At 39.6% G+C, this 14,636-nt stretch overlaps 1 protein-coding gene across 1 annotated transcript in view; it reads right to left on the reverse strand.

The window, feature by feature from the left end:
• Positions 1-14,636, reverse strand: part of HEATR5B (HEAT repeat containing 5B) — an 81,405-nt gene that overhangs the window by 40,404 nt on the left and 26,365 nt on the right. Inside the window, exons 17-21 of the mRNA XM_084792536.1 lie at positions 12,358-12,463; positions 10,527-10,717; positions 8,442-8,601; positions 5,705-5,894; positions 4,122-4,291 (exon numbers count right to left, since the gene is read on the reverse strand). Coding sequence (XP_084648662.1) covers positions 4,122-4,291; positions 5,705-5,894; positions 8,442-8,601; positions 10,527-10,717; positions 12,358-12,463 — 817 coding nt within the window. The remainder of the gene's footprint in view (positions 1-4,121; positions 4,292-5,704; positions 5,895-8,441; positions 8,602-10,526; positions 10,718-12,357; positions 12,464-14,636) is intronic.

Genomic DNA, 14,636 nt, shown 5'->3' on the forward strand with positions numbered 1-14,636 from the left:
CAGAGGTCTTGAGTTCCATTCCCAGCAACCATGTGGTAGCTTACAACCATCTATAATGAGATCTGATGTCCTCTATGTACACAGGCAGAACACGGTATACATAGTAATAAATAAATAAATAAATAATCTTTTTTAAAAAGTGTACCTCTCAATACATCTTCTGAAAAAATCATTTTCCTTTTGTTTTAGATACTGCATATAGCATCACATAATATGGCCACTTCTGGTGACACGGATAGTAGGACTGATGTGAATTTACAAAAGTCTGCATTCATTTCACTACTTTGAATGAATGCATATGCAGACTATTTTTCAGTAAGTGTCATAGCATCTGGTAAATGCAAACTCATGAGAGGCTTTGGGCAATGCTTCAACAAGGCAGCCACTTGAATGGCCCTTTTCTCGTGCCTTGTCTGCTATGCCATCTCCTTCTCCATCTGGCAATAACCTCACTTACCCAGTCATTTGGAGGAGGCTCAGGAAAGTATCCAGCATGCCTGGTAACAAAATCCCAGATGTTCCACCAGGGCCTCCAGCTTGGAAACATTATCTTGTCTTAAGCATAGGAAACTCATTGTGTTCCCTGTGGCCTAGTGATGGACTCCTCAGTTAAGAGATAGTTTTTACTTTACTGGGTTCTTTTTACTATGTTCGGTCAACCTCTATAGCATAATAAAATTTAAGAAGGAAAAAAATGGGGACTGGAGCAATGCTAACTCTGTGGGGGTAAAATACTTGCCACTCAAGCATGAGGACTAAGTTTATATCCCCAGAATCATGCAAGAGTGGGACACAGCAGTGCATGGATCTGTCATCCCAGAGCACCCTCTGAGAAACTGCAGGTGGACCCTGAAGGTCACCTAGCCTGCTGTACAAAAAAATCAATAAGAGATGTAGTTTCAAACAAGATGAAAGGTTGCCAACCTAAGGTTGTCATTTATATGCACATAGTGGTGTGTATATACACACACACACAAACACACACACACAAACACACACACACACACACACACACACACGTTTTTAAAAAATCTCAAAGAAGCAAAATATGGAGAAAGAACCCAGAGAACCCAGAAAGGTAAGTCTGTGTCTTCATGGCCTTGATCAGTTGCCTGTCTGAGCCCTACTAGGCATGTAATAGATCCCATCTATGCCCTCAGAGCTCACACTGGGTCACAGCTTGTGGTAGAGAGCAATGTAATGCACACTAATGTTCTTTGTTTTGGGTTTTGATTGTTTGTTTGTTTCAAGACAGGGTTTCTCTGTGTAGCCTTGGCTGCTCTGGACTTGCTTTGTAGACCAGAATGGCCTTGAACTCACAGAGCTCTGCCTGCCGCTGCCTTCCCAAGTGCTGGAATTACAGGCATGTGTCACCGCGCCTAGCAGCACACTAATATTCTATTGGTTTTTTTTCCTATACACATTTTGTAAACATGTCAAGTGCATTTGGTTCTGCCCTGTGACTTACTCAAACTCCTTGATGGTCTGTGACTCACTAAATTCTCCCTAAAGTAAAACAGAGGCATATTTATTGAGTAAAATGAAATATGCCACACCAAACCTAGAATTTCCTATGTCGCCCTTCACAGTATCCTACATGGGTTCTCCTTTCTCCTCAACAACATCCTCCAATGGTGACTGTGTGGCTTTCTCCAGCCTCCTCTGATTTACTCTTCTCCCTATCCAGATGACACTTCACCATCTATCATTTCAGCACTGTCTCATTAGCATCCTTCTTCCCTTGGGCTAATGCCTTTTCGTCTATTCGGAATGGTCAAAGTCTACCTATACAGGCACAGAAGTCCTCATCTAAGTCATTTACAGATGCTGAAGAAAAAAATATTAACTAGGCCAAATTGATCCCATCACAAATCACAGACTGGAATCATAAAGTTCCATCTATACTGAACCCCCTGCTCTACCAGAGAACCTTATAATTCTCCAGATAGTCCCTTTCCTATCTTCCATTCTTCTCAGCTTCAAATCCCTCATTCACAGAAGTTAATCTTCCCTTTCATTAAGAATATAAAGTCAGCAGTCAACATCCTTAACTTCCAGACTTCAAATCTCTAAGCCCACTTTCAGCTACATCCATCTCCTTTCTGTCAGGTTGCACTGAAAGAGCTATCCCATTACTTATGCTGTGGAAATTCTATCCCGCTAAAATTCACCTAGATTATTTATTATTCCCTCTCTTTCCTGGCTACTTAATACTCCTGTCAATTGGCTCCCTCAAATCAGCAAAGGCTCACATACTGCTGCTACAGGAGGAAAAGTCTCTCCTAACCCCTCACCTCTAGGGCACTGCCTTCTTTTTTGAACTTTTAAAAATATTTATTTTTATTTTATGTGTAGGTATGCTTTGCCTGAATGTATTTCTGTGTACCATGTGCATGAGCCTCTGAGGAGGCCAGAAGAGGCTATGAGATCCCTTGGGACTGGAGTTACAGACAGTTATTAGCAATCTTGTGGGTGCTGGGAATTGAACCTGGATCCTCTGGAAAAGCAGGTAGTGATCTTAACTACTGAGCCATCGCCCCAGTACCCACATCCCATCCTCTTCTTGACAATCAAATGTCTAGAAGAAGTTGCTACTTATGCTCCATTTCCATCATTCCTTCAATGAGTTCTTGCTATGAACAATCACGTGACAGAAGTCAAAGGATATATTACACTGCTCATCATCCCTTGTCAGTATTTGATACAGCTAACTAACTGTACAGCTGTATAGTTCCAGTGTCTTTCCACATTGAACTGTGGCTGTGTGAATGCACACCCTCTACTTTTCCTTCAATCCTTATGTCACTGTCACCCTTCTTTCCCCATTCCCACCCTTTCTCTGATTGTCTTTTTTTTCTTTTATGACTCTACAATGGTGGTTTCTCCCTCAGCACTCTTGCTGGCGGTCTCATCTACTCCCCTAGGTCATCTAAAATACTTACACTCCCAAACTCACTTCTCTAATCCACTCTTCTTTTGTTGCTGTTGTTGCTTCCCCTCGGGAGCAAATTAATCAACTTATTCTGTCAAGTCTCCCCACCAACTTTTTCTCTTATTCTAATTGCAGTCAACCTAAAACAAAGCATTGTCATCTTGATCCTACAATACCAAGATTTGTACCCTCCTGTAGATCAGAGGCCAGTCTCCATATGCAGCAGGGATAGAATGGGGAAGTGCACACCTGACCATGGTACTTCTCTGTAGAGTATAATGGTTCCTTGTAGCTTACAGTATAAAGTCCAAGGTCTTAATACCTATGTGAATCTGCATGATCTGCTGCCCTGCTCACTACTCAGCCCCACTGTGCTTTCTGCTGTCCGTGCTCTGCTCTCCTCCAGGTTTAATCACATAACAACTGGTTCTTTAAGCATACAGTACTCCTCATTTGGGGCCTTCCGTACTTTCCCCTCTGTATACTCTGATACTGAGCTACAACTAAATCCCATTCTGCATATCACCCCTCAAGTACTATTCTTCAGGAAACTAATTTCTCAATGTCTGGCTTGTTATAGGTCCTGTATTACATATTCCATATGTTAACCTTATGCCTTTTCTGTTTGTTGTTTTCTGAGAATCAAACCCAGGGCCCTTTAAATACTACACAGTGCTTTACCACTGAGCAATAGTCTCGATCTTCTGCAGCCATTCTAGCTCACAGCTTGCTTATAAATAGCTATTATTTACTGTCCCTTCTTAGCTATAAGCCTCAGAATGACCAAGGCCTGATCTTGCTTATTCATATAGGTGCCTGCAGTTGTCTGCTTGGTCGCTTACACATCCAGCCTATCCATAAATATTTGTTGAATGGATACACTAAAGATTCCAAAGACAGCAGCAGATCTCAGAAGCCAACACTCAAGCACTAAGAAATACAGTTCTGGGAGAACAAGACTACATGTAGCAAGTCCTTACCTAAAAAATAAGTAGCTTGTCAAAATATTTCTTAAAATGCAAAAATAAAAACCTAAATTAAATAAAAGATGACAAGTATTAAAACTTAAACAGTAACTAAAACTTATGATCCACCAAACATATTTATGGTTTGGTACAGTTTGATCTTTTGGTAAAGATACTTGAAAGCTCTCAAAATAAAATGGTGCATGACATGGCCAAATACTTACACAGAGGCTAGGAACAAGGCTGGACAGATTGACATGTCGTGGGGCAAACATGTGAAGCTGCTGAAGGCAAGAGATGGCAGCTGCCTGAACAAGAGAGTCAGAATGGTCCTGTGTGATGGCACAACCAACCAGACAAGAGGAGCGGATGGTGGAAATGGTCGCTGCATTTCCTAACAGGAAAACAAAACAACTATGTTGTAGCATATGTCACACAAATACCTAGAGTGTAATCATCTTCTAGATAAACCCTTCTGCCAACTGTTATTCAGAGTTTTATAAAAACCCACCTAAATAGTCTACAAATAAGATTTGAAACACGACTGTATTTGCAAGGCAATAATTCATGTCTTAGAAATTTATTCCTTTAAAAAAATCATACTATCCTTTATAACTGCCAATCTTCTGCTAAAGAACTACAAGATTTTTTATTCTGTGGTTCTCTGCTCAACAAATGCTACTACTTTCATTATGATAACTTTTAATACTGTTTATCTAATAATAAAAATCTTATAGAGGTAATAAAGGAAAATATGTTACAGGCTTCCTACATAGTAATTTAATTGCCAAACATCAGTACCTGAGATTTTCTTCTAATGTGAAGTAAAATAATGTTACGTATATATATATACATCAGCCGAAGAAATCATGTAGTCATGTATAAAAACACAACCCTGGAGAAGTTCATAGCCTCTCTCCACTTTGATATTCTGTCTACAAGAGGCAGGCAATACATATTGCTGAACTGTGTAATTATTAAATGATATAAATGTATATGTAAGTATATATATATATATATATATATATATATACACACACACACACACACATATATATACATATACATATAAGCACAAAGTCAACATCCTCAAGGAATAAAATAAATGGAGAGGGGAAAGCAGGATTCTGAGTATATGCATCAGGATCCTGTCACGACTCCCTGAAATCAGTGTTTAATTCCTCATCAGGAAGATTGGCCTTGGGTGTTACAAAGGCTCCAATTCTAAGCACGGCAGCACTGGACCAGGGTTCTTCTCTGAACCAGCTGCCTCAGAGATAGGTTACACACCACATTAGGGGTCTTAAAAGTCAAAAAGAGTAAAGCCCATAGAGACAGGAGTCGGCACCCCAGGCTGAAAGAACTTCATCTTCATCTTTGTTTTTGTTTGTTTGGTTGGTTGTTTGCGGGGCAGGGAATTGCAGGGCACATAGGATTTCATTTAAAATGCTTTCTCTGCTCAATACTTTTAAAAATGATGTTGTGAACCAGGAGTGGTGCTGCACACCTCTAATCCCAGTACTCCAGAGGCTGTGAGTTCAAGGCCAGCCTGCTCTATATGAGGTTCTAGGCCAGCTACAACTGCATAGTGAAAACCTGACACAAAAAAGAAACACTGCTGTCATTTGTTGGGGTATTTTTAAAATGGAACATATAAAACATTGAGTGCCAGGTTTTGGATAATACAAATACACAGAAGATGATAATTACTAAAAAGCTTTTGCAAGCAATATGATAGTGACATTGAGAGAACTGAGGGACAGTAACTGCCCAGGTACTTTCTTTAGTTTAAGATGAATTTACTTACCTTGCAGTTCTGGTCCAACAGTAGTTATAATAGCCCCCAAGCATCTGCCCAAGCACTGGTGAACCTCTGTGTGTGAAGGTGGGACTGTCAAGAGCAAGGTGAGAACCAGGGACAACGTGGGTTCCACATATCCACGGTACATTGGACCACTGGAATCTACTATCAAGGCAAGTGAATGAAGAGACCATGTCTACGATAAAGCATAATTTTGTTTTAGTGGGAAGAAATACAGTATACTGAATCGAGTATAATAAATTATTACAATTCATACAAATGTTTCAATATGTTTTGAGACAGAGTCTTACTGTATCCAGGGCTGGCCTTGAACTTGTGTTCCTCATGCCTTAGCCTTCTAACTGCTGTCATGTGCCACCATGAATGGTTTGCATGTGCATACTCTTAAAGTTTCACTGCAGCTATATTTGCTTAAATATAAGATGTTTGAAAAACAACAAAGGTTAAAAAATACTCAAGGAGTAAATGTGATTCAATGCCTCTAGAACTTGTGTGGAGGTAAAAGAGGAAGAAAGAGGGGAAATGAAGGTATTTAGGTATTAACTAATCTAATAATGGAAAAATAGAAAAAAATAAAAAATAATAAATAACATAATATGCTGGGAGGTATATATGCGAATTATAAAAACTGGAGGATATGGATGGTGATGGAAACAATTATTCTAAGTCCCACTGCAGACCTAGAAAGACAAATGTCATGATTTCTCTCATTTATACAAGTTGGCTTTGAATCCTCAGATACATCTGCTTTTGGAATAGTCATAGAGGTCTGTAAATTACTAAGGGGTCAAAGAGATGAATTTTCAATGGAGGGGAGATAGAACTCACTAGTATACTGGATTAAGAGAAAATCAAAAACAGGAAGGTTAAACTGGGTTGGAGGAGTAGAAGGTAGGGTAGAAGAGGGAGTATGAGGTGAAACAAAAAGCATTAACGACCTTTTAAAAAAGACACATGGAAACCTACTAGTGTACAAGTGTGTGTGTGTGTGTGTGTGTATGCACATGCCCCCACACAGAGCATTAAAAGGGAGTTAGCTTATAACAGGGCAACAAACAATGCCCCTACTAGACAAGAGGCTAAAAAGTAAGAGGCCAGTGCCAGTATGAGTTCCTTCTTTTGGAGTCATCAGCCATTGAGATTCCATATATACCCCGCCCCAAACATTACAGGCTTTTGCCATTGTTCCTAGGTACCCTCCAGAACTTGAAAGTTAGATCCTATTGCTGAAGATACATGTTTAGATGATGAACAGGGTGAAATCGCATGCACCTAGAAGCTTCATCACTCCTGGCTGGCTTTCATAGTCCTTGAAGGTTCTACCAGAGGAGAAAAATAATCATCCGCTAATTAAAGTTATGAATGCTGCAAGCTATAAGAATGATGGGGCCGGAAGACATGCCCACTAGTGGAATAGTGGCATAAGCATCATGGGAGGAGCCAGGCATGGTGGCGCAGGCCTTTAATCCCACCACTCAGGAGGCAGAGGCAGACGGATCACTGTGAGTTCAAGGCCAGCCCAGTCTACAAAGTGAGTCCAGGACAGCCAAAGCTACGCAGAGAGACCCTGTCTCAGAAAAAGAAATATCATGGGAGTAACCATTTGTGGATTTAAATTTGGTTCTATAAGATGAAATCTATGACTGCCACCATTTTCAGGCTAAGAACCTAGGCTAGATGTGTCATAGGCTGTAGAGGATATCTAGTGTTATTGAAGGGCTAAAAGAGCATAGCATTAAGCTGACTCTTAATGATTTATCGTTCTATCCATAAATCAATGCATATCTCAATCTGCATCTGAGAAACTTCTATTTGCTGTGGATGGTGACTAACACAGTAACTGTGTTACTGTGCAGAGAAAAAAACCCTGCAGAATTCTCATCCCTAATGGAACATATAAGCTGAATTCCAACCCCCAAAGCTCAGGGATCACTGTGGAAAAGGCGGCAGAAAGAAAGAACCTAAGGGGACCATTTTCTTCTACACACAGAAGAGAAGCTGCAGATATGAACTCACAGCAGTTACAACAGCATGTGCAAAACCTAGACAAGCCTAAGTGAGACTGACAACCAAGGGAAGGAGGAATTAGGCACCATCCCTCCACAGGCAATGGAGCTATTGGCAACTGTCAGCTGCAGGGAAAGGGAGACAGTTTCTCTAAGATGTAGCCCCTGATGAGCTAGCCACTCTCCAGGAGAAGACCACACTTCAAGAATACATGGGAAGTACAAATTGGTCTTGAAGGATTAGAAAATAAAAGAACACCAGGGTGGGTGGGTAGAATAGGTGGGCAGAGTTGGTGAAGCATTAGGAGAGGGTGAATATAATAAAAATATACTGTATGAATTTCTCAAAGAAATAATAAAGCATTCTCCCCCCCTCACATACACACACACACACACACACACACACACACACACACACACACACAAAACTATGTATAACTGCCAGAAAAGGGCAGATTTTGATGATTATGCTGAAAAGCAAAACTCTTGCTAATGATAAACTCCTACAATAGCAAGGAAAGAGCATGATACATTTTTCCTAACAACTTATCAGCCATAGACACTGCTTCCATTTTTGTGTCAGCCATGGTGGCACATCTGTGATCCTAGCCCTCAGGAGGCTGAAGCAAGTGAACAGAAGCTTGCGGTAAATCTGAGCAAAACAGGGAGACCTTGTCTCAAAGGCAATTGTAGAGAAACACTTCCACACTGTCTACCTGTACTTCAGGGGACGTCCCGTCTTGAGCTAGAGCCAGTAAAATGCTGACACTGGTCTTTAGGTGTTGACCTGATCCTATGCCACCAACATAACGATGTAAGCAGCCAAGGGCCAGCGAATGACCAGTCCTGGATACAACATCTCGAGCTGACTTTAACCTGAGAAAAGATGACACAACGGGAACTGTTTCCTCCATTTTCTTCTAGCAACAGTCCTATAAACACATGGAAAGGGGAAATACTCTGGAAACTAATAAAATAGCATTCCTTGTAGTTTACTGTGAACATACAATGTTAAAGTATCTGTAGGACTGAGGGAGTGTGCTTAGTGTGCAAAGTCCTAGGCTCATTCCCCAGGCCCAGGAAGAAAAAGAATCTTCGTCTCAAGAATACACACATTTTTTATTTTTCTTAAGAAATTTCCTGTATTTTTGTTTTGTTTTGAAGTGCTGGGGACTAAATCCAGAGCCTTACATACACTAAGCAAGCACTCTATTACTGAGCTATAGCTCAGTTGCTTATAATTATAATCAAAGTCTATAAAATGGGCAAATTTCTACCTATATTTTATATATGTATGTAAAATTTTATTTTTATTGACATGTAAGTGAATTTAGTTTGGGTACCCAGAGGCCACAGGATCCCCAAAAGTGGAGTTATAGACAGTTGTAAGCTGCCTCATATGGGTGCTGAGAATTGAACTTGGGTCTTCTAAAAAAACAGCAAGTGTTCTTAATTACTGAGCCATTTCTCCAGCCCCTATGCTATATTTTTAATAAATTTTAAAAGTAAAGTAAATATAGCATATACACTTTACAGTATTTCATATTGAGATGTATTTATTATATGAAACTCATCATTTGCCCAGGCTAGCCCCAAACTCATGGAGATACTGCCTTAGCTTTCCAATTGCTGGCATTACAGGCATAAGCCATCACACCTGGCTTTAAAACTCATCAATTTAAAGTGTCAAGTACACAATGATCATTGGACACTGTATGTAACCACCACATAAATACAACATTGAACAGAAATGTTCAATTGAAATATACCGCACGTATAACTTCTAATATATTTGTGTCATTACAGAAGAGAAAAATAAAAGAAATTAATTTTAACAAAGTACTAGCAAAATATTAAAATATCATGTTACAAATAACAAATTACTGAGATATTTTTCATTGTTTTTCAAACTAAGTCTTAAAATCTGGTATAAAAATTATACTTAACAGTATTCTTCTTCCTGATCATGGATACAGTAGAACCACCACCTCCCGCTCCTGCCACCACGCCCCTTCCTGGAGGAGGGACTGCGGTCCTCAAACTGTGAGCCAAAATAAATCCTTCTTGCCTTAAGTAGCTTTTCCAGGGATTTTTTTCCCCAGCATTTTTCTTATAACCAACCAGTCTGCCACTAGATGAAGGAAAGCTATTCTCAAAATGTAAGAGTTTACTTCATAATCCTCACTTTTAATTCTTTTGATCTTGTTAATGATAATGATATAAATTGATATGTTTATTGTTCAAAATATATGAGCTAAGAATGATAATTTATATGACTTGTGTTATTTCTTGGCCTTTTGAATTTTGAACTTCTCTATCTGAGCATCTGGTTAACAACACTCGAAGGCATGTTTCTGACCTTAGTTACACTTGTTTGAATCTCTTCATGACTGACATGCGCAATAACCCTCAAACTCCGTAAAGTGAAACTCTATCCCTTTTCTCCTCTAAAGTGAGGTATATTCCAAGAAGTGAGTACATAAAACTAAGAGCAAACTGGAGTAAAGGGAGGCAAAAAGAAGAAAATACAGCAGCGGGTGCCTGTGGGTGACATGACGGAAGTCTTGGCTAAAGTTTCTCGATTTCAAAAGCTTGATGAGAAACCATGTCCTCCTTAAAAGTTCTTAACGTATTACACCTCTCCCAGAATCTAGTGGTCAATAAATTGCTGAATTAAGAACAACAGCAACAAAACACTATCACATGCTTCAGGCCATGTGCAAAATACTCAGTCTAGGTAACAATGAGTGCTTAAAAGACATCTTAGCCTGGTGGAGGAACTTACTAAGAGCAGCACTTACTTGTCAAAGCTATATTGGGCCATTCGGGCAATAAAAGATGCTTCTCCCACCACCTGTGCCATTCTTCCGAGGGCTTCCCCTGCGGCACACCGTAGGATGGGGTTTGGGTTGTCAAGAGCTCCCATGACCAGTGTCAGGGCAGATTTACGAACCTCCTCGGGTCCTAATGTACTCTTGTTTTCAGCTAAGCCCTGTATTTATTAAGAAAAAAAAAAAGAATAATGATATCAACTCATCATTCATGGTGAATAAAGAAAAAGATCTGCTGAACGTTAGGAAATCCAGATGTCTTCATAGGTTATTTTTCTCAAATACATATGTTAGGCCTGGGGCTGGTACCTGTCAAATGAACTGTGATCACTTCCTAAGTGTGACTTCAGAACATAGTAACTACTGATCAATAGTCCCACTGGTGCTACATACAATCCATGGGAGAATTTCTATCCAAGGTCTAGTACTAATATTCTTTTGGGCATAAATGACACTGTATGATTAAAATGAATATTATTCATCTGACTAAATGTCAGCACTGTAATGAGTATGAAACTGACTCATTTGTATAAAAATTCAATAAGAACAATATGTGGCTCCAAGCCACGGCCCCAGCTACTTGGGAGGATGAGGCAGGAGGATTGCAAGCTAGAGGTCTGCTCATCTACACAGCAAGATCAAGACCAGCCTGGGCTGGGAATCGCTCAGTGATAGGTGCCTAGTATATATATGGCCCTGGATTCAAAAAGCAAAATAAAGAACTTCACAATCATAAATAGAGCATACAATCAATATATATGCAAAGACAGACAGGCGGGGCAGTAACTGAATGCCAACATAAGTTTGTTTTCTGTTCTAACTATAGCTGCTGCTTTAGAATTTAATTTTCTTACCTGAGATTAAAACTGTAAATCACAATGCCAGCAGAAAGTGTTAACTATAGTGGAGGCATTTGCCATGTCTATGTAGGGAAGTGTGATCTGTACAGCGATATTAAACCACACTGTTCTCCCACCCACTAGAGACCACCCCACAACACCATGGCTGTTTAAAAATGCTCAAACTCCAGTGTCAGTCTCTAAATAGGGGTATATCAGTGGCTACATAGGTAACCACGGCATCTCTGTAACCACTACCTGTTTCCCTCCCCAGCCCCATGCTTGCAAACATGACTGAAGGAAGGCTTGCTTAATCCCTTGTGTTTTCTGTTGTACTCAATGTTGTTATTAGAGCACCATTCTATAATAACCCTAGCACTAGTAGGCAAAAGTTCTTAAGTAACTCGTGAGCGGCTTGATACTATCATCCGTGAGGTCGGCTGAGCAAGACGGACACTTGTTATTGTACTTCACAGTGTACAAACTGAAGCTCAAAAAGGTTAAGAGGACTGCATTACACATAAAGTCAGTCAGTAGCTAACCCAGAAAACACTCCATACAGACTGCACTCTTTCATTTATGAAGCACATCCTATGCTGATTCAGCTTAAACCCCAAATGGAAATTAAGACTTGTTTTATAAATACTCATTAGAAAATCCAATCTCAGTAAAAAGATATCTTGGAAAAATCACAAAAAAAAGAAATTAGTGGCACTTGTAAAATTTGAAGCTCAAATTAAAATCAGAGCTTTTAAGTTCCTAAAATATAAAATACCAATTTAGCTATAATAAACCCAATATAAAGTTTCTAGTGAAGCTAACATAAAATCACTAAGCTAACATAAAATCACCATTATCAAGAGCATAAATATAGAAACATAAGTGTTGTAATAATCTTGATATGGCTTTTAAAGACACATTAGAATGTTCCAGAGTATTTATAATGTTCTGAGAGTTCATACCTTCAGTGCACTGAGAACAGCAGTAAATATATTGAGCTGCACAGCCTGCTGGCGGACACCTTTGGCTTGCTTAACACACTCAGCAAAGTGATCCAGCATTTGTAACCTATAGTAATAGGATAAAATCACATTAGTGGTATTTATTTAAATATGGCATAAAAACAGAAATAATATAAACCAAATATCAATTATGCCCTCAGACTGTGTCTATTTCATTCCCATAGCTGATTGAAAACCAACTTTTATCTCCTGTTTTAATATATACTCATGAAGTTAATTAAACAGAATAAGAAAGGAGATTAAATTTCAATTAGCAAAACAGTTCATAATTTCAGAGGACTTAAACATTTACCCCAGTGTGTCCAACAAAACTCCTGACTTATAGTACATGATACACTTGCAATGAGAATGTCCACCCAAAGGCCTGTGTGGAAAAGACTGGACCCCGGGGTACTGCTGTTAGGCAGTGATGGAGCTGGTGGGGGGTCATCAGTGCACGGAGGCATGCCCTTGGGGAACAGTGGGACCCGGGCCTCTTTCCTCTTGCTCCCTTTGCTCGCTAGACATGAGGTGCGCAGTATGGCTCTGCGGTGTACTTCTGCCATATGCTTCCTGAGAGCAGAAGCACAGCATGCTGCCATTAGATCACGGAGGCTCTAAGCCCTCAGACAAAATAAAAGGACTCTATCTGTTCACTGTTTCCGTTAGTTTAAAATGACTCGTCTACGGCCCATGAGTCTCTCTCTTCCTTTTCCTTTCCTTTCCTTTCCTTTTTAACAGGCGTTTCTATGCTGCTTGGGTTAGCTGTGGACTCCTTCTCCTGCTGTGTCAGCCTCCCTGGTACTTGAGCTGCAGAGGCATCACAGACATATGTCACTTCACCTTTTCTCCTCAAAACATTTTTAATACATCAGAATAATAATCATTATCTATTTCCGTGGATAGTTTTTAATTTGAAAGAAAACAATGGCATACTTTGTAAAACTTTTATTACATATTATGTACTTATTTTGTGTGCATGTGTGTGGATACACATGTGTAAGATGTGCATGTGGACGTCAGAGGTCAATCTTGGGAGAGAGTTCTCTCCTGCAGTGTGAGTCATAGGCTCAGACTCAGGTTGTCAGGTACGGCAGCAAGTCTCTTTACCTGCAGGGCCACCTCCTCAGCCCTTGTAGAATTTTTTGTCTTTATTATTTTGATATGGGGATCTCTATATAACATAGGCTAACCTTAAAGTCTGTGTAGGCTAGGTTCTGGGGTTGTTTGATCTAATCTTAAAAATCTTACACAGGAGCTGCAGAGACGCCCTAGCAGTTAAGAGCACTTGTTGCTCATGCAGAGGACCCCGATCTCAGGACTCATGTGGTGGCTCACAACCATCTAAACCTCTAGCCCAGGGTATGCAGTGCCTTCCTCACATACTCTGTCACCAGAGACCCAGATGGTGTACATTCACACATGCAGGAAAAGCATAAAATAAAATAAATAAACCTAGAACACTTTAAAATACTCTTACCTAGAAGAAAATTGCACCCATATCCTACATAACCAGAAGCTTTTGAGACGAAAGAAATGTTTAGCTTTTGCCAATTTTGTAAATGTATAAAATAAAAGTTAAAAAGCAACTAAAAGTTATTTCACAACTAGCTGTATAATTTGGGTAAAACCACGAAGCCTAGTATTTGAATACCCTTAGATTTAAAGCAAGGATGTTAGGTATATATAATTTATAAGGTTTTTTTCAGCTTTAATGTTGCTCAACATTTATGTGGTAATCAATTAAACTTAAAGATATAAAGCTTAAATATGAAAAGCAAATAATTAAAAGAAATGTATCACATCACTACACATTTAAAGAAATATCATCTTTTGCATATAGAATATTTTTTTCAGTGTTTTGAGACAGGGTTTCTCTGTGTAGCCTTAGCTGTTCTGGACTTGCTTTGTAGTCCAAGCTGGCCTTGAACTCACAGAGATCCACCTGGCACTGCCTCTCTGAGTGCTGGGATTACCGGCATGTACCATTATGGCCAGCTAAAAAATAATATTTTAAGGTGTATTTTATAAAAGTTAAGTAATCAGAAAGGGTCTTACATTAATTCATTTTTTCCATTTTGGGAAATCACAAACATACATACTCCTGCTCGAGTTAGGGATGGTGGCTGTGGATATAAAATACAGCAGGCCAAAATCTCTCTGCTACAAGAAAAAGCAGCTGCGTTGGCTTCCTGTGTTCCAGACCTGCACCATCTCACAGATCCATCAAAGAGACTAGA

The sequence above is a fragment of the Acomys minous genome (genome assembly GCF_964271855.1).
Source record: "Acomys minous genome assembly, chromosome: 8".
In the NCBI taxonomy this organism is placed as follows: domain Eukaryota; kingdom Metazoa; phylum Chordata; class Mammalia; order Rodentia; family Muridae; genus Acomys; species Acomys minous.